Source organism: Catharus ustulatus, chromosome 12, assembly GCF_009819885.2.
Source record: "Catharus ustulatus isolate bCatUst1 chromosome 12, bCatUst1.pri.v2, whole genome shotgun sequence".
In the NCBI taxonomy this organism is placed as follows: Eukaryota; Metazoa; Chordata; class Aves; order Passeriformes; family Turdidae; genus Catharus; species Catharus ustulatus.
This window is the reverse complement of record NC_046232.1, coordinates 11,526,337-11,550,762: the sequence shown is the minus strand read 5'-3', so window position 1 is coordinate 11,550,762 and position 24,426 is coordinate 11,526,337. Positions and strand designations below refer to the sequence as shown.

Sequence of the window (24,426 nt, the reverse complement as noted above, 5' to 3'; positions counted from 1 at the left end):
AATATATTGGCCAGTACATTTATGAGCTGTTTCACAGCTGTTATTTCAGTCTTTCCCTGGGTAGGGAATCTGGTCCAGGGCTGGCTGACATGGCTCATCACCCCTGGCAGATTCCTGCATCCAGCTCCTCCTCGGGCTGTGCCAGTGCTCTGTGCAGTGCTGCTCTCCTCCCCTGGGAGCTGGGCTGGCTGTCCCCGCTGGTTTTCCCCGCTGGTTTTCCCTGGAGACCGAGGCCCTGGGGTCGGGGTGGGCGCTGGCAGAGCCGGCACAGCCCGGGCGCTCGCTGTGCGCTCCGGCTGCCAGCCTGCTCACCCTCTGTTCGGGGGATGCACACACCTGGCACAGGGCTCCCAGCAGCCACACGGCTCTTCCCCTTCAGGGCACTGCTGTGGGAAGGGAGTGGAGCCCTGTAAATGCTGCAAGTGTCCCCCTGGAAGAGGCAGCAGCTGCATTTGCGGGCTCTGCTCGTACATCTGGGCTGCCAATACGCTTTTCTCCTTCTACACACTCAGGTCGTCTTGTGACCTCTTCCCTCTTGATTTATTTGGCAGTTTCTCTCCGTGGGAAGGCAGCAGGATGGGTGTGTTTCAGCCCATGAATGTTCTGCTCCACACCAGTTTATTTGCATTCCCTTTTATCTGATGAATGTACCCAGTGTGTTCCTGAATGTCTGGAGTCATTTCTGGGTGAGGCAGCGCTGCTTTGTGCTGTGAACATACTTCTGTGTCATCTTCAGATAAAAATGTAGCTCTCTCAGGTTTGATTTTCTCCCAAAGGAAGTGAAATTAGTGGGAGATTTTGCTTGGCTCATGCAGGTGTATCAGGAATGTTTGCCATCTGATACATTTGCATGTAGGTGAGCTCAAAGGCAGATTTTTTTTTTTTAACCACAGGTAGACAACTGAGTATGATGAATGGGTTTATTATTCTGTAAGATGCTTATTGTATTATACTTCTCTTTGCCTTTGTCTTTAGGGAGAACTCTTTAACCACTTCAGGGATTGATTGCATTTGGTTAGAGAGTAGTTTGTCTTCTGAATCCATTATCCTGGATGAAAGTCCACAAGTTTATTCCATTTTAGGATGCAGCTGGAATTTCACCATGTGTGTATTATAGAAATGAGGACGAAATGCAAAGAATTTCATAAGGGCTCATTTCATAAGTGGCCTTTTCTTATGGAGTAATCATGCTGGATTGCAGGTAGGGATGGAAAACAGCCTGGGGGCTCATCCTGCCTGCAGCAAACTAGTGCCCTTTTACTTCTCTCCTTCTTTTGAAATTTGAAAATTCTGGCTCTTGTTTTCACACACACAAAAAAAAATAAAATCCCAGTTTATTTGACCTTTCCTGTTGTGGTGGTCACAAATGCTTCCCCCTGCCTCCTTTCTTGTTGTGGTGGTCACAAATGCTTCCCCCTGCCTCCATGTGCCCAGAGGATGGAGGAGGGGTGGGGAGCACTGTCCTGGTCTCACATAGCCGAGGGTGAGCGGGGATAAGCTGGATTACCTGGCAGGAGCACCTGCAAACCTCAGTGTTCATTGTTCTTTGAAATCATAGCACTCTTTCTTTCTCCTAAACACAACCAATTTGATTGTTCCCTTGCCAGTGAAGTGTCACTGCTCTGAAATGATGGCCAGATCTGTGGAGAAATGAATGTACAGGCAGGTGGGGTGAGGATGGGCAGGAAGAACAGGTGAATAAGCACAATGTACCTGCAGCAGCCATCTCCTCTGAACTCACAGAAACATGAGCTCTGATTTAATCTCCTAAGCTTCTACTTAGATTTTCACTTCTCTGTAGGAATGCAGCATTTCTGAAGTGCCTGACTGACAGAGGAGGATTTAAGGAGAAAGGTAGAGACAGCTTCCAGGCAGTTTCACTAATAGCAGCTTATTATAAATTTAACAGATGAACTGTCAGTTTCTTGGAGGTGTGTGCTCACCACTGCCTTTCCTTGGATTCTCCACTGGCCGTAGAAAAAAATTAACTTATAAGTTGCTCAGCTAATGTAGTGCATTTCATTGCTCAATAAGGTGTTCACAGTTTGCAGCCATCATTATTCCTTTTATCACATCTCATAACATTGAACTGTGTTGTAAAAGATAACTTTAGTGTGAGTTTTTTTTATGTTTGTATTTTCTCAATGATTATTCTAGGAGGTATGGAGGAATTTTATTCTTCTCAGGATCAGCTATCAGCAAGTGAAGCTTTTGCCTTTCAATCAAACTGCTCATTTTATTTTTTTTTTCTCCGGATGTCTAAGTTGATTTCAGTCGGACTGAAATACTTTCTATGACTTGAAATTTCTGGGAATTTTATGGTTTTTAAAATAAATTCTGTAACTTGACAAGCCAGACATTTGTAAGTAGTTCATCTGTCTGATGTAAGATTTTTTAAAACAGAAATATACATATAACACTTTATTTAAAGTTTCTGGAAAGCACGCTGAATTTTGGGGTTGGTGGTAGCTTTTCCTCCTGTTGACTCTCTGTGCCATGCAAGCCTTGTATTACCACAGTCCCTTTGTGTTGTCAAACCCTTACATAAAATCTCTGATTTAATTTTCATTACTGAAATGAACTTAGATTTTATGTTGGGTGTTCCTATGGCACGACTTAGCTGGAGGAGAACACATCTGGGCAGCTTTGCTCATACCTCTCTGCCTGTGCACAGAGCTCTCAAGGAGATGTGCTGACCCTGAAGACTGATCACAGACTCACAGAGTGGTTTGGGTTGGAAGGGACCTCAGAGATCACCCAGTTCCAACCCCCTGCCATGGCAGGGACACCTTCCACCAGACCAGTGTGCTCAGAGCCCCCTCCAGCCTGGCCTTGAGCACTCCAGGGATGGAGCAGCCACAGCTTCTGTGTTGTTTCTGCCATTCCAGTGGTGGGGAATGGCAGAAAATCGTAGGTTTATTTGAAATCCATGATCAAAAAGTGGGGAATAAGTTGAGTAATTTTTAAGAAAGCAAATGAAAGTGTCAGCACAGAGGTCCAAAGTCAAGGAGGGGATGGAAGCAAGTAGGGATCTTCCTCTGGTAAATTCAATTCACACTTTTCACTAAATGTAAATGATAGTTTAGGAAAAAACTGCTTGGAATACGTAGTAAATGATGTTGCCAGGATACTTCCTGATCATGTTAATTAAACTGTCCCACAGATTGGGCTTAATTACTGCATAATTTGCATTTTGGAAATGATGGTATGCATTACTAAAGAAAGCTCTTATTCTGCTAGCAGAAAGAACATTGTACATGAATTAATTTCTAGGGGAAGAAGTCGCTAGACTCATATAATGATGTCTCTTGAAAATAAAGTTGAAATTTTTGATAATGAACTGACATATACCTCATTTCTTTTAGCAAGATTACATTTTATATTTGTTCCACTAAGTTTCTAAGAGATTTCATCCACCAGCCTTCCTCTTGTTGGCTATTTCTTTAACTACAAGCCACTGTTGTTTTCAGGGTTGCTGGTGATGAAACAGATATTAGTTAACGTGTAAAGAGGCAAAATATTTGTTCCAAGGCCCAAATTTGATACTGCATGTGCACTGCTGGTGATGCACTTCACCACCCTCCCAAGTTAAACTCACTGTTAAGCTATTAGCTTCTCCTTTTTTTTATTGTCTGGTTTTGTTTTAAACTTCTGATATGTCTCTGGCATCCTACTTGTGGGGGCCTGAGGACAAATTGAAAAATGCAGAAATATGTCTCTGCCCTTAGGTCTGAGTTCAGGTGTTACTGGTGGTGTTACTTGGAGGCCTCAAGCAGGTGCCTGCTGGGGCAGTGGCTGTATGGCTTCCTAATGCAAAAAAAGAGGATTTTGCATCTACATTTCTGCCAGGGTAGTTTTGCAGCTGCTGACCCTGCTTTGAGTTCAGTGACGTTCCAGCAGCCACATTTAACTGCAGGGCTGTGATGGTACTTTGAAAAACAACACAAAGCATCAGAACTCCTGCAAGAATTAAGACAAGAAAAAAACTGTTTTGTTTTGGGGGAAAAAAAAATCTTCTGAACACAGCAATTTCCCAATTTAGACTGCTAATTGCTTTGGATGATACCGTTGCTAGGATATGCATTTCCGATGTGACTTGTACGTTTTAATTCTTTTTTTTTGCTCTGTGTGTGGCCAGGTGATCATAAACAGCACCATCACCCCCAACATGACCTTCACGAAAACGTCGCAGAAGTTCGGGCAGTGGGCAGACAGCAGAGCCAACACCGTGTTCGGGCTGGGCTTCCCCTCCGAGCAGCAGCTGACAAAGGTACAGGGCTCTGGATGGCTGCACTTGGCTTGTTCCTTGCTCATGCAGAGCAGCACACCTCCAGCCTGGGTGTTTCTGCAGGTCCCCTTCAGCACTGCAGCTCACTCATCTCTGGAATGGCCTGAGGTGGTCCGTGGGTGGCAGTGAGTTCTGCAGGTGGCAGGGGGTGAGTGGCCAGGGAGGGCTGGAGTCAGGCTTGCTGATTAGCACCAAACCCCTCATCCTGAGTTTGGTATTAATGAAACACTCCCCTGGACTAGGGGCTGGGTACATTAGCAGGCTTGTAAAGGCTAGAGCAGCCTCTTGTTCTGAATATCCAGCACCTGAAAATGTTCTGTCATTGGAGTAGTGGTCTTGATAAGTGCTTATCAAGCAGCTGAGATGATGGTTCATGTGGTAAAAAGCCCTGCTTATCTAACACATACTTGACTCCTGAAGCATTGGCTGCTTGGCACTGGGCCTCATAAGTGACCTCAGCAGGGTGTCCTTGGGCACCCCACAGCCTCTCGTGTTGCTGTCCTCTCCTGTGCTTTAATAAGAAAAGGATGAGGAGAAAGTGTTTCTTGTGGTGTCTAAAGCAGCAAGGCAGAGCACTACACTAGAAGGATTTCCCTCTCAAGCAAGTTGTTATAGGAATTTATTTTAGTAAGTCTGTCCTAATAAATTTTCGCAATTTCCAGAGAATTGCATTTTTGCAAGTGTTTCTTAAAGGTAAAAGTTCTTTTACTTTTCATATGTTAAATTATTTTTGGAGTTGGTATGCCCATAAAAGTGCCATGGCATTAATCTGTTCTTCAGGGATGATAAAGGCGTGATGTGCAAAGCTTGTTTAAAAATGAGTTGCTGGAGATGGTAGTGTTTTATGATGCTTGCTCAGGTGTACAGGACTGCTCATTTCACCTAAGCATATTCTTCACTCCTGGGACAAAGAGGTGTTCATAGTAGCTGATCAGATGTGTGGGAATAGAGGAGGATTAAAACAGACCTAGGGGAATAATTTGTTTTGAGTAACAGATAAACATGATATAATGCAACTTTTGAACACTGAATGGGAGAATTAGCACCTCTGGATAGGAATTTTTAATCCTGGATTACTGAAGTTACACCTCTGCAACATGACATGAGACCCCACAGTGCCTCAGTGGCAGGCTGGACTAAACATGCACTGTGTGCCACTTGGAGCAGCTGCTGCTGAGTCTGGCTCACGAGAATAGAGGTAAATAATGAAATAAGGCTCTGGGTTCACTATAGTAAGGCAGGAGGTACGTTTGGAGGACCTGGCACCCTAATCAGAGAAATGTTACCATGTTCTGCAGCTCATCAGAATTACATGTTGTGTGGATACAGGAGCACCAGCACCAGCTGTGTTTCTTTCCAGGGCATTTTGCACATTTGTTTGCTGTGCATGATCTGCTGAAGAGTCCCCTGCCCAAAATACAACCTTCTTGAACTTGCATGAAAGGCTTTCCAATTCAGCAGAAAGATTTTCTGGTCAGAATATTGAGAGGAAGCTTAAGGGGTGCACTTCTGCATATAGCTTGAGATGATCTTAAAAAAAACCCCAAAAAACCAAACCCCAAAACTCTGACAGTTACCTAGCTGAAAAATGTTGGAAAACCTGGTTTATTACCCCCATGCAAAGCAATGGGACAAGGATACTCCTTTATTGTCTATGCTTCTCAGTTTAATTATTGAGCCATTAGTAAGAAAGATCAGAGTTGAGAGTGAGATTACAGCTATATAAGTGTATTGGGAATAGTAAAATCAAGTTTCATTTTATATTAATATCATTATACTCTTATAAAAGATATAAATTAAAACTTGCCTATTTTACGGGAAATAATTGAAGTGCTTAGTCAGGAATTGGAAGGGCACACTAAAACTCCCCTAAACCAGAGATCAATAGCACTGGCTTAAAATAAATATAAATAAATAAAGTTGAAAAATGTCTGTTGAAAGCAACAGAAAATAATGAGGCAAGAGAAGAGGCATGCCTAGAAATGCCTGCATTTTAAAGTATATTGCTTGGCCTAATAAATGATACTGCCTCATTCTAATGCTTTGCTTCTCTTGAGATACTTAAAGCATTAATCCATACCTGTAGGGAAAAGCAGTTCAAATTAAACATGAGCCATTAATGAAAACTGCATTCCATGACCCAGTAACCTAATTACCATTTACATTGATTGGGAGAATCCCAGGGCTTAAAGCTGATGTCCTGCTCAGGGTCCTTTTCCCATTTTGCAGGGCTGGCTGACCCCTACTTTCCCCCTTTTACCCTGTGCCTCAGAAAGGTCTCAAGGCATTGTTCAAACGTTGCTTCAGCCAAACTGAGGCAGGAATCACAGGATGCTGCCAGTGTGGGTGTGAAAAGGCAGGGCTGGTGCTGCACAGGTAGTGCTGAATTCTGCACACCAAGTGGTTAAAGAGGATTTCTGCTGTCGTTCAGGGTGCTTTGAGGTAGCCGTGCTATATTTGAGGAGCTGCAGGTAGTCAAGGGCAAAGGGACAAAGATTTATATGGGTGAGAAACCCAGTAAAGGCAGACTTTGCACATCATAAAGCAGCTGCCTCTGGCCCCTGGGAAGCCCTGGACTTTATTTCTCTGCACTCTTGCACATTATGTGTGCCAGTCACTGCATTGCAGGGCAGCAAGCTCAGGGCAGAGTCTGCCCCTGCCCCAGCACACAGCACAGCCTCTGGTCCAGCTGGCATCAGAGCTGGGCACGCCCTGCCTGCGATACAGCAAATTACTGGGCACTTTCTGGAGTAAACAGTCCTCTTGGGAGCCCATCTGCCCCACGCTGAGGGCTCATCCCAGGAGAGCCAAGGGAAAGCCTGTGTGTGTTGTGGGTCACGCACAGCGGTGCTCCCCAGGGCCCTCACATCACCCAGCCTCCTGCAAACCGAGAGGGAAATGAAATATTTATGAGCCTGCTTTGGGTGGGAGCAGCTGTTTCATCTGATACTGGCACAATTTGTCAGCAGGAGACATAAAATATAATGCCAGACTAGGAGCTTAAAATGTATGCGTACAAAATCATGCTTTTTAATGTATAAAATGCTAAGGAGGTCTATATATACATAGATATATGTTTGGTTTTTTTCTCCTGGTGACAAACTGACTGTGGATTTGAGCAGCCTTTAAATAATTTGTACAATACACAGTAGCATCCTCGAGTCCCCATTAAATCTCACTGGCCAAGGCTCCTAATCAAGCAGTGCTGGTGGCTGCAGCTGCCTGACCAAAAGGCTTCACAAGTGTTGGTAGCAGCAAATCTTCTCCATATTGCAGCTTAGTCACACAGCTTCCTGGGGCGTGGGAAGACATGTCCTGTAATCCATTATGGACTCTTGGGATGGTATTCACTTGGCATCTCTCCTCCTCTAGTTTTGTTTGAGGTTTTTTTGCTGATTTTTGGGAACTTGGCCAGAGGGCAAGCATGGAGCTAAGGAGAAGAAATATGAGTTATTGTAGTTAGTTTTGGGTATTTAGATTTTCATTGCCCAGTGAGACCACCCTGACCAAATTTTCATTTACTGAATGCACTTTTTCATTTGGAATTTGACATTCATTAAGCACTCCCTTTTGTTGTAATGGCTTGATGGCTCAAAGTCAACTTAGACCTTGGCAATGGGGCATGATTTTGTGGTACCAATTACTTGTCAATTATTTGTGTTTGGGGCAGAAGCAGTTGGGTACTGGAAAGAAATCAGCTCTGATTTCTCCCAGTGGTTTGGTGGCTGTGCCACACTCTCAGACAGCCTCGGGCTCTGGGTGGCTCCAGCACCTCCTGCTCTGCTCCTGTGCAATGGGTGCTGCAGTGCTGCAGGGCTGGGGCTGGCACTGCCCCTCTCAGAACAGCAATCACTTTCTAAATGCAAATGTGTTTAATACACGTGTTGGCGAGCTAGAGACACGACTGAAATCATTTATGCAATGAGGTCAGTATTGGGTTAGTATTGAAGATTAGCGTTGCTCAATCATATGCAATTTTTTATTATGGAAATGTGGAAAAATGTCCTTTTCTTCCCAGCTCACATTTTTTCACAGCAGTCTCCTGTGTGCTTTACGAAGATAGCTGCAAAATGAAATTTGATAGATCACTTCCAATTCTTTTTGTCTGTCCATATTTCGTATCGTCCATGAAGAACCCTCATAAATTTTTCATACGTAAGATGAAGAGATTTGTCGTAAAAGGGAAAGATTTATTACAAAAGACAGACTCAAAACAGCCTTATACCATCCGCAAGAAACGCAAATGTAGAACTTACTGTTGATACAATATTTTAGAAATAATCAGCTGGTTATAGCTGCTCTGTCACAGCGGGAGAGACGCTTTGTGTAAAGTTAGAGTTAAATCACTAAAGGCACAAATGTAATGTGGTTGTTCTTAACGATCTGTGGAGTGCTAGAGAGGTAATCAAGCCATTTGTGCGTGTAGTGACTGCAATGCCATCAGATGGCAACTGCTGCCATCCAAGGGCACGCGCTCTGCATGTGCAATGTCAGCTGTGGCACAGGGAGCAGCTGGGTCCCAGAGCTCCATCCCCACTCACCAGCATCCCCACGCATCCTAGGGGCACCCAGAGTGTCAGTCAGCTTTTGGAATGTGCCCTGGGATTTAACCATGATGTGTGTGTTTGTTGGAAATTGCCATTTGTGTGTGCTGCACAAAACACACGTGCCTCCACTTGTACATCCAGATTTCTTTTAGACCAAATGGAGAAGATTTGTTTAATCGGTGCCAGCATTTTACTGAGAGAGCATGCTAAATACCTGCTGTAAATCTGAAGTTAGAAGGCAAGATTACTAAGTGAATAATGTTCCTTTCTATTCTTCAGCTGTATAATTGGATGGTTTTTTCATGCTTTTGTTTACAGTTTTTTCATAAGTGTTCTGAATTACCCAAGGGTATAATGGCAATCCTTTTGTCACAATCTGTGCTATAGATACATCTGTTTATATTTTTACTTTTAAAATGTCTTGCCTTTCTAGCATTTCAAGTTTCTCAAAAAACAGGCAAGCAAGACCAAGCAGTTTTAGCTGAAAAATAAAGTTAACTATTCTTATAGTAGATACATCATCATTTTTAAAATAAATTATGCATTATACTTTTTTTCCATCTCTGTAATCCTCCTTTTAAAATTTTAAACACTGTTTAAAGTGTTTGAAGCCCTGCAACGCTGGCTGGCTGTGATAATACTTGCATTTCAAAAATGCCAGGCTGGCTTTGGAGCAGATGTCCTACAGCAACTCATAGAGGCTGGGATTCTTACCTTCCATCTTTATCTTTCCTTCCTCTCACCTCCCCCAGTTTGATACATCCCTCTTACAGGAAGCATTCAAGCCTTTATCTGAAGTCTTTTACCTTTATTTTTGAAAGCAATAAGAAAATTAGAAAAGCTGTGTTTTCATATGATTCCATCATATATTGAGATCTACCTTCTTCCCCTTTTTTCTATGTCTTGATAATCTCTTGCTTGCCTCCTGCAGATGAACTTATTTGCATTCTTTAATTGAATTCACTTGTTCTCAGGAATAGAAGACATTGACAATATTTTTATCCAAACATATGTCTTTAATACTTTTTTCTTTAATACACTGTCAACATCAAGGGAAACAGAGAAGAGGGAGGAAATAAACAGGACCAAATCAAACCAGGAGACACCAAATGTTCCTTTTTCCCCATGGGCTTTTACTGTGGTTGGCCAGAGTTACAGAGATGTCCCTCTTTTAGAAGCAACACCCCCATTTCTTTTGGAAGAACCATCCTGCCAAAGAATTAAAATGTTTTTTCTTGCCAAAAATTCTAAATTAACAAAATTAGTTGTTCACTTTTGGACATGTATACCATATGAAGATAGCAATCTTAATGGTTTAATAGATGATAAATCATATTAATAAATACCTTTCATGCATTTTGTAGTTTGCAGAGAAGTTCCAAGAAGTAAAAGAGGCTGCCAAACTTGCAAGAGACAGATCTCAAGAGAAAATTGAGACCTCAAGCAATCATTCACAGGTTTGTAATTTAGCTTTAATACCTGTACACATACAGGATAAATAATTTAAAGTTAAATTTTCAAGTGGACTGTGCCAGCTTCTGGCAGCCAGCTTAAAGTATATCAAATGGAGATGGCTGAAGGTAATTGTCAGCTGCTGGACATTGGCATTGTCAGAGGAATATTTTTCATCCCTCCATGCCCTTTACTTTCATTTAAATCTAATTTTTTTCAGCAGTCCTTGAGCTGTTACAATGTTTTTAATAACAGGGAAAGCTATACATCTTTTGATTTGTACTGTTAAACATAGTTTGAGTCACTGGGAAGTCAGTCAGTGCAGTGCTTCAGCAGACAGTAAATGAGATTCATTGATATCCTTCTTTTTGTCATCTGTCCAGCACACTTCTGTGGGCATTTGGTTTGCCTGGTGGGCAGCTGTGGTGGGAGCAGGGCAGTGCTGTAGGGGGAGGGAAGAAGAAGCCTGTGTTGTTTATCTGCTCAGCACACTCTCCTGGACAGCACACCTTGTACACCCAGTGCCTCAGTCCAGCCAGGTCTGGCTTTCCTACAAACTGAAGAAATTGAGTGTTGTCCCAGTCTCTCTACATGGCCGGCTGTATTTTCATGTGCATTGCTTTAGGTAAGAGTGAACCCTGCTCAGCAGGTGTTCCTGGCCTGGGCTAATGTTTGGAGGAAAGTTAGGTGTTGATCAGAGAGGAATTCGGGTGAACGATCAGAAAAAACTGCTGAGTGCTTTTAGTCTTGAAACCATCCTGTTTGTGGGGCTCACAAATATCAATCTGAGTGGCTGACTGTAGATACTCATTTTGTAAAGACTTTGGTCATGGTCTTTGTAGTTCACTTTGTTCTCTGTTGGTGGTCAGCACAAAGCAGTGTGTGAACAGTATGTCTCTGGAGGAGCAGAATTATTTCTGTTCGTTTGTTTGTATTTTGTGTGTTACATTATTTCATTGTCTTAAAAAAGCCAAACAACTTTTAGAAAACACAAGCCTTATCGGGGAAAAAAACTTTTTTAAAGTTTTGAACACTTTAAACTTCCATTTGTGTATCATTGTAATTTTTTTATTCTCTTTAAACAGACCAGCTTTGCAGCCAAGATGAAAAGGGTATGTGTGTGTTACCACTGTTCTGCCAGGAGAGCCGAGGTCTCAGCCAAGTGGTGTGGGATCAAGATTACAAAGAAATTGGTGTTGTGGTCTTGCAGGAGATGCAGGAGACACCCAGTGTTCGTTTGTGTGTTGTGCTGCAGGAGTCTGGACGTGAAACACCCTCTTCCACTCGAGCTTCAAGTGTGAATGGCACAGACGACGAGAAGGCATCACATGGTGGCCCTGCTGAGGCACATCTCAAATCTGAGAATGATAAATTAAAAATTGCTCTAGCCCAAAGGTGAAGTTCCTGTAGAACCTAAATTGCATTAGAAAAGTGTGCTGTAATTATCGGGTGGATAATGATATTAACAGAAATTATTCAGATTGTAATTAATTTAAAATGGTGCCGCAGAGTGGATGAATGAACAGATTTTAGCAAGTAGCTCCCGGTATCCAGTTGAGAAATATTTCCCATTTCATTTATTCCTGATGTAGTTTGTGAAGAAATAAGCTCTCTTTTATTCTGCTGATGCCAGCTATTATAACCATCTTATTTCACGAAGTTTTAGAACTACAGAAATAACATTAAAGCCATAGGGGAGCAATTGCTGCTGATAACATATGAAGCCAATCTTTCTTCTTCTTTGAGTTTGGTACACTTACTTTGATGAAAATAGATATGGATATTTAAAATTATGAAAGGGAATGAACTCAACCATACAAAGTTGAAGTGAGAAGTGTAATTTCATCAGAGTACTTGAAAGTCTTAGGGGATATTTCTAAATTGTGGACAGAGCCCCTTGAAATCACATTTTTTGCTATTTGCTTTGATAAATAATTTTAAAATGCTGAGAAGGGTAATTTGCAGCTGTAGTGAAAATACAGGCGTTGCAATATGCAAAGTTACAACATTAAAATAGAATAATTCTCTGTTGGGATCTTGCCTTGTCTGCCTCTTGCAAGTGAATGTGTATCTGTGAATGGAAAGAAAATCTAACAAGATCAAGCTACTCTTGAAAAGGTATTTAAAAAACAAAGCATCACGTAAGCAGCATTATCCAGTGAGCAATTCTGAGGTTGCATATGTTATGTTTGAAGTACAACGTCTGTCTTTATTGACATTTCAATAGCTTAACCTGTTTCAAACAGTAATGTTAGTTCATTCCTCTTGCTTGAGACACCTCCACAGGCAGGCAGCAAGTAGCACACAGGGAGTTTCAAAGCCTTCCTCCTGTTCACCCTCTAATCTTGTGCTCTGTGCTGCAGCTCAAAGCTTTGGGGAATGAGTAGTTTAATTCTGCAGCATTATGTAACACTTTTATAGTTAAGACTCAGCATTAAAATAAATTCAAATATAGATCATGTCATCCCCCTGAAATCTTCCATTTGGAATTGCTGTGCCATCTGCAGATGTGCAGAGTGGCTGAGTTGCAGGGGTGCCAGGTGCCCAGCCCCAGGTGCTGCAGCCACACGGCTCAGGAGGTGAAGGGACCCTGCACTGCCAGGGTGAGAGCAGCTGGACCCTGGAGCCTGCTCTGACAGCAGGGCTTTTGTTCCAGACACAGGCCACTGCTGCTGGGGTTGGTAGATCCCTTTGTTTTGACAGAGACAGTCAAATTAAAGCTTTTGTTCTCCGTAGGCATGTAATGGCTAAAGGCAATTACACACATCTGAGTGCTCTTCCTCTTATTGCAAATTACTGGTGAACACACCACAGTGGGGGAGTTTGCAGACAGGTAAAGAATAACAACTCGCAGGAGTACAAGGTGAAACCACCTCCTGGTGTCCTGTTTTTCTCAGTTCATCCAACGTGAAGAAGTGGGAGACGGAGCTGCAGTCGCTGCGGGAGAGCAACGCGCGGCTGTCCACAGCCCTGCAGGAGTCTGCGGCCAGCATCGAGCACTGGAAGAAGCAGTTCTCAGCCTGCAAGGAGGAGAACGACCAGCTGAGGGGCAAGGTAGCAGAACGTGGCACAGGAGAGATGCCCCTCCAGTCAGCTGGCTCTTTCTTTGGGCTCTCTGCAGCTTTCTGGCTGGGTGTGCTGGCAGATGGAGTTGTCTTTGCAAGGGAGGTGGATGGGGAGTTGAGGCAGCTGCTCCCCTCTGCACACAGCGGGCAGGGAGGGAGCAGAGGAACTGCCATGTCATGTGAAGTTCCCTACTTTGGGATTTGGGTGATTTCGTGTCAGCAGGGCTTGCTGGCTGGGGTGAGAAACCAGAAAGGTTCTAAAAGTGGGGCTGCTGTTGCATATCCCTTTCAAAGCTCACTGAAATACTGCCAGACATGGATGAGCAGCGGGCAAGGTTGTGGCCTGGTTATCCACAGGAGCCCAGCCTGGGAACCAGTCAGTCTTAGAAGCAGATCCCAGCAGTGTGCAGGGGAACGAGGGTGTGAGTTACTTCCTCAGCACTAACACCTGGCACATCTCATCCAGAAACCTGCCAACAGGCATCATCAAAAGCTTTTCCCCTTCATTACTGAGCACATTTCTCAGTTGTGTAAGATGGAGGGTTAGCACTGGCTACAGCAGAGAACAGCTCAGAAGTTTAAAACTGTGAAGTCTCTAAGGAGTAGTCATTAGTACCATCTCTCAGATAATACTGTGCTATCTGGAACATCCTCTGTGGGCACGGGGATCCTGCTTTCCAGGAGCACTGTTTTTGCAGGGATATTTTCACCCTATCCATCCTTAATGTTTTTGGAAAAGCTGGGTCCTTTTCCTGCTGCTTAGATGGATCACTGGGACATTTGAATAGAGATCAGATTGAATCAGTCTGATGAAGATATCTTTTTGTTTAGTGTTTGCTTTTGAAGAGGGAAGGAATTTCACATTTATTTGTGTGTCAGTAGGCTGCAAGTAGTATTTCAGTGTTGGAGGTGGTTTGGGTTGTTTGTTGACTCTGAAGATCCTTGTGGCACAACCTTTTATCTGAGGCAAATATTCGCTGCATAGTCACTTGTGTTTTATGGGTGCACAGTGGTAACACAGAGATCAAACCAGAGCTGCATTAACTGATGTCACAGTAACAAATTAATATTAGTTGTGACATGATTTGGGTTCCTATATCCAGTCTCTTGTGGATAGGGGAGAAGTGAGAGACTGGAAGAGTATGTTACAGGAAAATATCATAATTTGCAGGGTGGTTATTTCCCTTTCTGTACTGTTGCAGGGAAAAGTTGTTCTCATCAACACATGCCACAACCCAGTAGCTGTACTAGAGAAGAGATTATTAAAACACCACTTGCTGCCTCTTCAATGTCACCCTGCTGGTGACCAACCAGACTGTGCAGCAATGCTGTCTTTATAATGCCTTTCTCTGCACAGGGAGGTTTTCTAAGGTTTTCCCCCAAGTAGGTTCCTTGCTCAGTGCTCCCATTGCACCACTGCAGTGCCCTGGGAAGTTCCTTCTCCTTTATTAATTGGGTCAGAATTTTTTGCATATCGCTCTACCTTCAAATGAGGGAAGTTATAATCCCAAAGCAACACGAAGCTGAGAATTAAAGTACATACTTTAATGAGCTGGCCCATTGGCCTGTGGGAGATGCATCTCCTGGGAGCTGAGTCCAGGGCTGGCAGCAGGAGGTTTGGAGAGAGCAAAGCACATCCCTGGGCGAGAGAACAAAGCAGCAGATATTGCTCTGAACTGGTTCTCCCCCAAAGTTTTGATGTTGTGTCCCTCATACACCAACTAGAATAATAAGCAACCCCCAAGAGATTTCTTCTCCTTGTTGTGTTAAGAAAACCTGTTCCTTGTAGCCTTGTGTTGGCTTCATAGGAGTGAAGTGCAGATTTTGTCCCCAGTTCCACTTATTTTAGCAGCTCAGTATTTTGTGCATTCCTGAGTACTTATAAGAGAGGCTGTAATAGAGAATAAATACAGATCCAGGGTTTCCTAGTGGATGTGTAAATTGACTCTTTTGAAGGAAAGAAGTGATAATTTGGTTGCAGTGAATCAAATGCTGTGATTTAGGAAACAGATCCCATGTCCATTTCATCAGCTGTGTTCTGCCCCAGATTTTCAGAAATTTGAAAAATTTCACCTGATGTCTGACATTTCTTAAAGATTGAAGAACTGGAAGAACAGTGCAATGAAATAAATAAAGAGAAGGAAAGAAATGCACAGTTGAGTAGACGTCTCCAGGAACTGGAAACAGAACTTCAGGACAAAGAGCTGGTGAGTGCCCTGAACACAAAAATGGCATTTTCATGTTTGAGTGGGGCTGTCTGCTTCTCTCCTTGGGTGTAGATTTATGGACTGGCTCACCTACCACCAGAAGCAGCCTGGTGTCTTGGAGTGTTGCCTGTTTCTAGGTTTTCCATGTACAGTCCCTTGTTTGGTAGTGTTTCTCCATCCAGGTTTCATGATGTGTAATGTGCTGTGATTGCTCACTGTAATTTGGCATCCTTAGAAAAGGATGCATTTTTGTATGCAACACTTGTCCTTGTAGGAGAGCCAGGTACCCAGAGGTGCCCAGTGCAGACAGATGTGTGCTGAGAACAGATTCATTTGACTCTCCCCATGCCGAAATTTCCCATAGACATCAGGGTTGCAGTTGAAAAGACATAATTTACAAAATAATTTGGCATTTGTGTATTAAGTCTTGGTGGTTTTTTTTTTTTCTGGATGGCTCATAGTTTGAGCTTTTCTGGTTTATGGTCTCACTCTGATCTCAGGACAAATGCCAAGAGTGAGAAATTCAGATTTATCTAGAATACCCCAGTTTGTAATTTTTGACATTACAGAGTGTTAATTTTTCTAAGGAGGATGATGGCTTGGAACCCCAGAACAATGGGGAAAATAATGTCACAGTGACCAAATGCTCTGTGCTGACTGGAGAGGAAAAGCAGTGCTGTAAAGCTTGCCATGTGCCATTACAGCATCTCTCCTGGTGCTCTTAAAAGCACTGCTGTTAAGGGGTTTTGTGGTGGTGCAAGGAAATAGTTTAGGGAGATGGATTTTGATGCACTGTCATGAATATAGCGTTTTTCAGCCCTGTATTTCAAAGGAAAAGGTAATGCTGTCTTCCCAACCTTTCTGTGACAATAACATACATAACAACCCTTATTCTCTCCTAGAATTCTCCTCAAGATTTACATTTTTATTGTACCAAAGGAACCAGAAAATTGATAGACTTGTGAATTTTACAAGCCTGTCCTCCATTTACTCTGAAAATATACTAACTTGTTTTAAAAATTCATGCTTACATTAGCATCTTCTCCATTAGCTCTAAAGTACCCCTAAGTAATATTTCATGGTCTGGAATCCAAACCCACATGAAATCTGCTCATGGCATTGCCATGTAAGAGAAGCTGATACCCTCCTCATGTAGGAGATGCTTGTCCAAGTGGTTCCTCCCCCAAATCCACATCACTCTGATTTTGAGACAAGGCTTTTGTGTGGAACGATGTCAAATGCTTTGCACAAGTCCAGGGGTACACCCCTGATTCTCTGGAGATCATCACCTACATGGGCAGCTTCTGGAGGAGGATCTTGCACTTTTTTTCAAGTTAAGTTGTCTTAATTTCCAACAGAGACATTTCTGCTGTTGCTCTTTCCATTAATTCCCTTCATCAAGTCTGCTCAACTTGGGTGGTGAGGCCAGAACCAAATGCAGATTTTGAGGGAGGGGGTAGGTGGTGGTTCTCAGAGCTGTCCCATGAGGAAAGCCCATTACACCTGTGTTCTGTAATGATGTCTCTATATGTGCAGCTGCTAAAGCCACTGACCTTTTTTTTTTTGCTGTCATACATCATTGAAATTGTCTAATTTGCTCTTTGCTACCATCTATAAATTGCTTGTAGCATTACAGCCATTCAGATTTCTCTGGTATTTAATACATCTTTTGCATAGGTCTATGGTTTAAGTTAAGATTTTATTATATAATTCATGGAATTAATGCAAGAGATTGGATTACATTGCCTGTTTCAGAAATGCAAAGGAAAAAGATATAGTGAAAAATGTATTCTTGTAGAAAATTAGCAATTTTGGAATGCAGGCAGGTTATTTTGATTATTTTCCATCCAAATACTGTGCAGAATACAATAAAATATGCAAAGCCATTTCATCTTTTCAGATTTCCATTATGTTTTAAATTGAAGCTTTCACTAATATTTTTTCTTTTATGTTTTCAAAGGAACTGGAAGAGCTCCGAAAGCAGGGTGAAATTATACCAGAGCTAATGTCAGAATGTGAATCTGTATCTGAACAATTACAGGTACAGTTTAGCAGTGAAATTAGTTTCAAAATAGTTGGTACCTTTTCCTTTACTTTTTATCTCGTAGCTGTATGCATTTCTCTGTTCAGACTTTCATGTTTCAAGGCAAAAGAGCTCCAGTTTGTAAAAACAAAAAATGCTGATTTCATACACAGTGCCATTCCCAGCATGAGTGATGGTACAGCTCCATTGCAGAGCTTGGTTTGCCTGGGATCATGCAGTATCCATCTCCTGCAGTTCCAGACTATCCTGTATCCCAGGCTTCTGCTGCTCTGGGCTGGTGGAGCCGCACCACTGCCACGTGTTCAAGCAGCTCCCCAGGACCTGGGGCTAATTGCTGCAGTGGCACCAGGGCAGGCTTTGGGGACAGAAGCAGATGAGCATAGCTGCTCACCACAGGGTAAAGCTCACCTGAGATGTGTCTGTGTGCTGTCATCCCTTCCCAGCAGCACTGGCAAGTGCCCCAGCCCTGCCCCAGCCAGCAGCTGGACTTTGGGCATCACCTCCTCGAGTCAGGTCTTGTGCAAAAGCAATAAATTAATAGATGAAAGGAGAACAAAAATGAGCAGTCTCATCAATGAAGTAGAATCCAATCAATAAATAAGCTGTCACACAAAGTAGAACTTTGAAAAAATACCAATAAATCCCAAAGTGCTGAATAAAGCAACTTTATTCCTCAGACAATATTTTCCAAGTTTGTTTTTCAAGGTTAAACCACCATAGATAATTCTATATGTAATTGATGGCACGGTATCTAATTCTGCAACTGTAGCAATGACAGAAATGTATGCACAGTGCATGATGTAAATCCAGCTGAATTTGAAGATATCAACCAAATGACAAAGTCTGATGCAAAGCATCTTTTCCAGTTAATCTGTGTCCTTTCCTGCGTGGGCATTTAATCTGACAGGCTCATGTCAGTTCTCTCAGAGGTGCTTGTGTTAATCAGTTTACAGAAGTTGGAGCAAACTCTCACAGCCCAGCTGCCATTTGTTGCTTTAATCTATGAAATGCTGCTCATCCTTCTTCTCTATGATTCATCTTATTGTCTCTTTTGTCTTTAAGGCTGCTGAGAAAAAGAACAAAGATCTTGAAGAGAAAGTCAGAACGCTAAGGACAGAAGTTGAAGAGAACAAACATAGGCAGACCAACCTTAAAACTGAATTAAAGAATTTTTTAGATGTACTAGACGGGAAGATAGATGAATTACATGATTTCCGACAAGGACTGTCTAAACTTGGGGTTGACAATTAGATGGCAATAGATCTTTTTTGTAATCTAGGGTCTGGATGTTTGATGTTTTGTTGATCCCAAACGTGTGTTTTACAAAATATAACTAGAATGTTCCACTTGTTTGCATTGGTTTTGTACATAGAGGCTGAAAATTTGCTGTGGGGTTTTTTTGGTGGGTTTCTTTTTTTTTGTTTGTTTGTTTTTTACCAAACCAATCGTGCTGCTCACTGAATTCTGTTGAGATTAGAAACTTTCTATATTGCTGCTCTGGCTTTGTGGGGTTGGGAACAGGTAGAGGGTTCTGTCTCAGGAATCTGGAACTAGATCTACCTTAAAATGAATATGCAGTTAGTTGTTGCAGGGAAATTTATATCTTTCTTAAGGGCTGTTGCAACCATAGAAACAGAAAAGAAGTCTTTTTCTTGTCCAGACTATCAGCACTCTTAGCAGAATTGACTTTATTCCATGGTGGAGCAGAGAGATTAGCTGGAGCCCCTGCAGTTTGTAAAATGTGCCTGTGATGAGCTGCAGTCAGGAGAATCACTTCTCACAGCTACCAGTATCTTTGGGGACCATGCCAATCAGGCCTGATTCACCAAAAAAAAAGCAGTGGATTTCAGATAACCTCTGATAGAGGTTTCGTGTGCTTGCCTGGACCCATACAGCACAAAGTCATCAATGCAGAAATGAGTTTCAGCTCTTGAAGTCTTGAGTCTTACCAGTGAGTGAGGACAGCTTCTCTTGCCTAGCAACATCACCCCCCTCTGGCCTTCAGTTTTGAATCCATGTAGTTCCATCATTATGTGCATCTCTGAAAAATGCCCACCTGAGTCTGGGGACCAGGTATTTATTTTCAAAAGTGGTATGTTGTTGGTTTCTACAGGACTTAAGCCCCACTGCATGCAGGTTGATTGTTGTTGATTGACTTCTGCAGCAGTGAGGAAGGAGACATGGGTCTGAAAAACATCGTGAGGTTACCGGAAGGTGTTGCTGAGAAGCAAATTTCTGCCCAGGAGACTGGCAGAGCGATGGCCATGTGAAGTCAAAGTCCTTTCCTTTGATTTCTGCATTCTCTGGCAGTAGGGTAGGAGTTACTCACCAAGTTGGATTGTACAAAAAAACCCAAAAAACCCAACCCAAGAGGCAGAAATGCTCTTTTATTCTTGAACTGGTTATTCAGCAGCTCTAAGAGTGTTTTGAGAAATGCAGGATTGTACCCTGGCCTTCAGTGAGAAGGAAGTTCAGTTTGTCGCAGACAGGGATGTCTAAAGGGCCAGAGAGGAGAATCCAGCCCAAGCTTGGCTCTTTCCCCTAGGACTTCCTTCAGCTTCCTTCTCTTCTTTCTCCATAATCTGTTTTGAGAGTGTTTACATGGGCTCTTAATTAATTCAGGAAGGTACTTGTGTGTACATGACATTGTTATTTGCTGGATTCAGATGACAGCTTGGTTAAGCACCGTGTTAGTGCTTTCCAGCAGTGACTGATATAAAATGGCCATGCTTTTCTTGGAATTTCAGGGCTTTTATTCTTTTTTTGGCACATCTTGATTATTAAAGTGACCTTTAAAAGAAAGGTGGGTTGTAGATGAAACATGCATTGAATACCTTTTTGCAGATGAATATATAATCTCTGTGGTGGAGATAGATCTGTCTGCAATTGTCCCTTGAATTTTCATTTCATCTGTTACTGTTACATTATCTTCATTGCCTGTTTTTTTAGAATGGACTTTGAGTATTTTTGCTTTTACTCCTTTGAAACAATGGATGTACAGCTAGGACCTTTCATAACCATTATGACCATTTAAGTCTCTTTTTAAAAAATTGTTTTAGGCTGTTGGTATTTGAAAATAAAAATAAAAGTCAGGTACATAGCACGTAGGCGTGTGAAAATTAGACTTTGCCAGCATGGAAGATTCAACAGTTGCATAATGTGGGGTTAGATCAGACTTCTCAAAATTGAAAATGACGTCAGAAACTGTGTGGTTGTGCACAAGTAGTCTCCATTTTTAGTCTTTTTATTTGATAGAAAGTCAGATATACACCATAATTTAGCAGGCAGCTCATCCTGCTTCTCTCTTCCCATGCTGGTTTTTGGTCCCTGCATCAGCTGGAAAACACAGGGTAACACAATTAAGAGCTGCAAGCAATACTGGCAGTCAGGGCCCTCATTCCTCACAGTGGTTCATTGCTTTTGCACCAAGGACCCTGCCCTATCTTCCTTTCCTGCTGATTAATCTTGGGAAATAGTAATCTTAGGGCTTCTTTCTTTGTTTTAACATAAACTGTTTTTAACATGTAGCTGGGTAAAAGGATGTGAAAGGCTTTGTGAAAAAATTACATTATTTGGCTTAATCCAGATCTTTGTTTTCCACTTTAGTCAGGTCTAGCTCTGATCCAGTTCATTAGGAATGTATTAAGCCACTCTTAAATTGCAAGAGCAGTGTTTCCATGGGATTGCATCGATTAAACAGATGGAGTTTGATGGTGGCACATTAAGCAGTGCATAGCTCTGACACAGGCAGTCGTTTCTGGGTGCTCAGTGCCCACCAGAGGAGCAATGGATGTCCTTAAAGAAATCCCTGCCCTGCCTTTTCTGTCGTGCCCCAGATGTAGGTATCACATATCTGCTGTTGCTCTGATGTTGAGTTGTTAGGGATGCCTGTACATAGCTTTATGCTGTGGGAAGCTCTGTCTTTCAAGCCTCCAAGGATTGTTATAATTGCCTTCTTTCTTTTTCCTTCCCAGGAAGGAAAGTAAGAGAGTGAGTTGAGAGCGTCTATGTATAATCATTAAACTTCCCAAAACACCATCTCTTTTAAGCTTTCCATCTCTTTTGCTGTATTTTTCCTCTTCAGGAGAAAAAAGGCATGGCAGTGCATGCTCTCAGGAGTGTTTGGGCACCAACTGCAGCTGCCCTCTCCAACCTGTCCCTGTCCTTGTCCCTGTCCCCACCCCAGGGGACCGATGGTGTCACACTCTGCTGCTCTCTGGTGGCCCAGCACCAACCTGTGTGCCAAACTGCGAGCCTCACACTGCTCCTCAGACTCATCCCTGCACTGAAATGTCTGCTCTGTCCTGATGGGAGCACCAGGGCAGCCAGCCTTCCCCACAAAATGCGCACAGCATCCTGTGGATGCACTGAGCATCCTTCGTGCACAGTTGGAATTTCGCCTGTGGGCACCCTGAGTTCAGCTGGCAGACACCTGCTTAGGGATGGCCCTGAACACTGCCAAGGCCAAGAAATACTCATCCCTGTCCAAGAGAGGATCTGCAGAGTTTGGCTTTATTTGTTACACAGTGCAGTGCTGATCCTGGTTTCCCTGTGCCTGTCAGCAATGCCTTGGTCAGCTCTCCACTTCCACCCAGCTGAGCACAGCTTTATAGGGGGCTGTGCCTCACCTTGGGTGACTGAGTTCCCTTTCTGGACACCCTCTAAGTGGTTTTTAGGGCAGGATCTCTCCTACCTCACCTACATGGTCTGTCTTTAACAAAGGACCTGTGCTTGGCACTTCCCATGGGGGTTTCCATCAGCTGCACCACCACGGGTCCTGCCACGCTGCCCATCCTGCCTGCCTGGCCCTCCTGGGGGCTTCAGCAAGAAAAATCTGTGCTGGCCTCCTGTGACACCAACACAGGGTGTGTCACTGATCTCTGGGTGAGACACTTCTTTGAGGTGATGTTAGAGCTGCTGAATAACACTCGGGTTTGAGGGGTTTTGACAAAATGAGAAATAAGCAGGTATACCTTGTATTACATAAAGGCAAAAGTGACATGAAAATGGATAGAATTCTTTTTAAGGGGGAAGAATATTCCATCAGATATATTATGTCACATCTTGGAAAAATAACTTAGTCTCATATTAGGAATAAATTATTTCAAAATGAAATAATGGAACTTGGTTGCACAGCTCAGAATAAAGAAGTTTATCCTTTTTGGGTTTTTATTATTTGGTTGGATCTTTCTTTGCCAATTTTGACTCAACTTCACAAGAAGTTCTGTTTGGCCTAGAAGTGCATTTTCAGCAAATGCAGTACTTTGCAGTGTTCTGTCTACATCTAATTGGAGTCTCCTTTACTAAGTGAGCTCACTGGAAGAAAACTGTCTTTCTTTAAGAAATTAATTTTCTGTATCTGAGCATTCAAAAGATGCACTTTCTAAAAACAGTTTTACACTGGATGCATCTGTGGCCAGAAAACAAATGTTATTTAGACAGTATCTTTTTTTCTGGACAAAAAGCTGATTTGGTTTTTATGTGAGTGATTTAGGGAGAACAATTCTTTGATTCAGTGATTGCTCAGTGGCTTGTTGGGCACAGGGAACACAGGTCCCACTGGCAGCAGGACACAAATTGTCCATAGGCTTCTACTCTCTTCTCTATGCTGTTTATTTTCTTTTCCAAGTGTTCATTTATTTTCCTTATTATTTTTTTTGCCACCTTTGGTTGCGTCATAAGTAACTGAAGGAAAATTCCCTGTTACTGTCACCATCTTGCAGTGGTGGGAGTTTCTCAGCTGCAAGACCATGCTCTTCCTTAGGCTCTTCCAAAGAGTTATTTTGGCAAAACTCTTCAAGGCATTAATGGCTTGTAAGGAATACAGTGCTGTCTTCCTGAGCCTATGGATTAACAAAGATTAAAACCCCTGTCAAGGTGAAATGCCTCCCTCAGCTGAATATGTGCCCAATGCTAAATCTGAAGGGAAGAGGTGTAAGGGGAGGCAGCAGCAGCAGCAATTTTTTTTTTGCTCTTTTTTCAGCAGAGATTTCAGTGAAAGATGTGCTCTGCCCATGAGCTGTGGATGTGCCAAAGGTCTGGATGGCCACACCAATCCATCAGCTCACCTGCCTTTGTCTGGGCAGTTCTGGGCTGTAAATATCAAAAAGTCCTCAGCATATCACAGGAGGTGTGAGGGGTGGAAGGGCAACATCCACACACCCAGAGCTGAGAGAGCATTGCAGCCGTGGCTCTGGTTATGGTCGGACACTTCCAGTCAAAAATAGGAAGAGCTGTTCCTGGCCCACCGGGCCCCAGCAGCACCAGGACCTTGCAGAAGGGCACATCCAGATTTTGGGAGGCTGAGGGGCAGCAAGAAGTCCCAGGCAGGGTCTGCTTGTGCTCAGAATTTAGCAATGGTGAGACAAAAAGCTACCCTAAGGTAATTTTTATTTCCATGATGTGTTCAACAAGCACCTGTGTGTCAGGCAGGGCGATGCAGAGCCACACGATGAGCCAGACACAGCTGCAGCCAGAGAGCCCTGCTGGCCCACACAGCCTGCCCAGGGATGCTGTGCCTGCAGTGCTGCACCCCTGGGAGCTCAGCAGGGCTGGAGGGTCACCATGGGAATGTAAACCTGACATGAAGTGTGCACATCCTAAATACCATCTCTGCTGATAAGGTACCTGAAGTGGAACAGTCAGGCAGTGGATGATAAATGTGATGGTGCTTCCCAAAGGAGGGCTGTGAGCAGAGCTGCTCCTGGCCAGGAGGGCTTTGCTTGCATCCCTGAGGGATGTTGGATGTCCAGCCTTTGATTTTCCATTGTGTTTTGTGTTAGCTCTTCTTCTTTTTTCTTTTTTTTTTTTTCCAAGCAGGTAG

The 24,426-nt window shown here is 43.0% G+C and overlaps 1 protein-coding gene across 6 annotated transcripts in view; it reads left to right on the top strand.

Annotated features, from left to right (window-relative positions):
• The window catches only part of HOMER2 (homer scaffold protein 2), a 53,557-nt gene extending 33,611 nt beyond the window's left edge, over positions 1 to 19,946 (top strand). Inside the window, exons 3-10 of one of the 6 annotated variants that reach the window (XM_033070623.1) lie at positions 4,139 to 4,270; positions 10,200 to 10,292; positions 11,373 to 11,399; positions 11,498 to 11,682; positions 13,185 to 13,341; positions 15,449 to 15,559; positions 17,520 to 17,600; positions 18,666 to 19,946. In XM_033070623.1, the coding sequence (XP_032926514.1) occupies positions 4,139 to 4,270; positions 10,200 to 10,292; positions 11,373 to 11,399; positions 11,498 to 11,682; positions 13,185 to 13,341; positions 15,449 to 15,559; positions 17,520 to 17,600; positions 18,666 to 18,854 (975 nt within the window). In that variant the 3' untranslated portion in view covers positions 18,855 to 19,946. The other 5 variants (XM_033070624.1, XM_033070620.1, XM_033070618.1 and 2 more) reach the window with 5 other exon arrangements.
• The last annotated feature ends 4,480 nt before the right edge of the window (positions 19,947 to 24,426 follow it).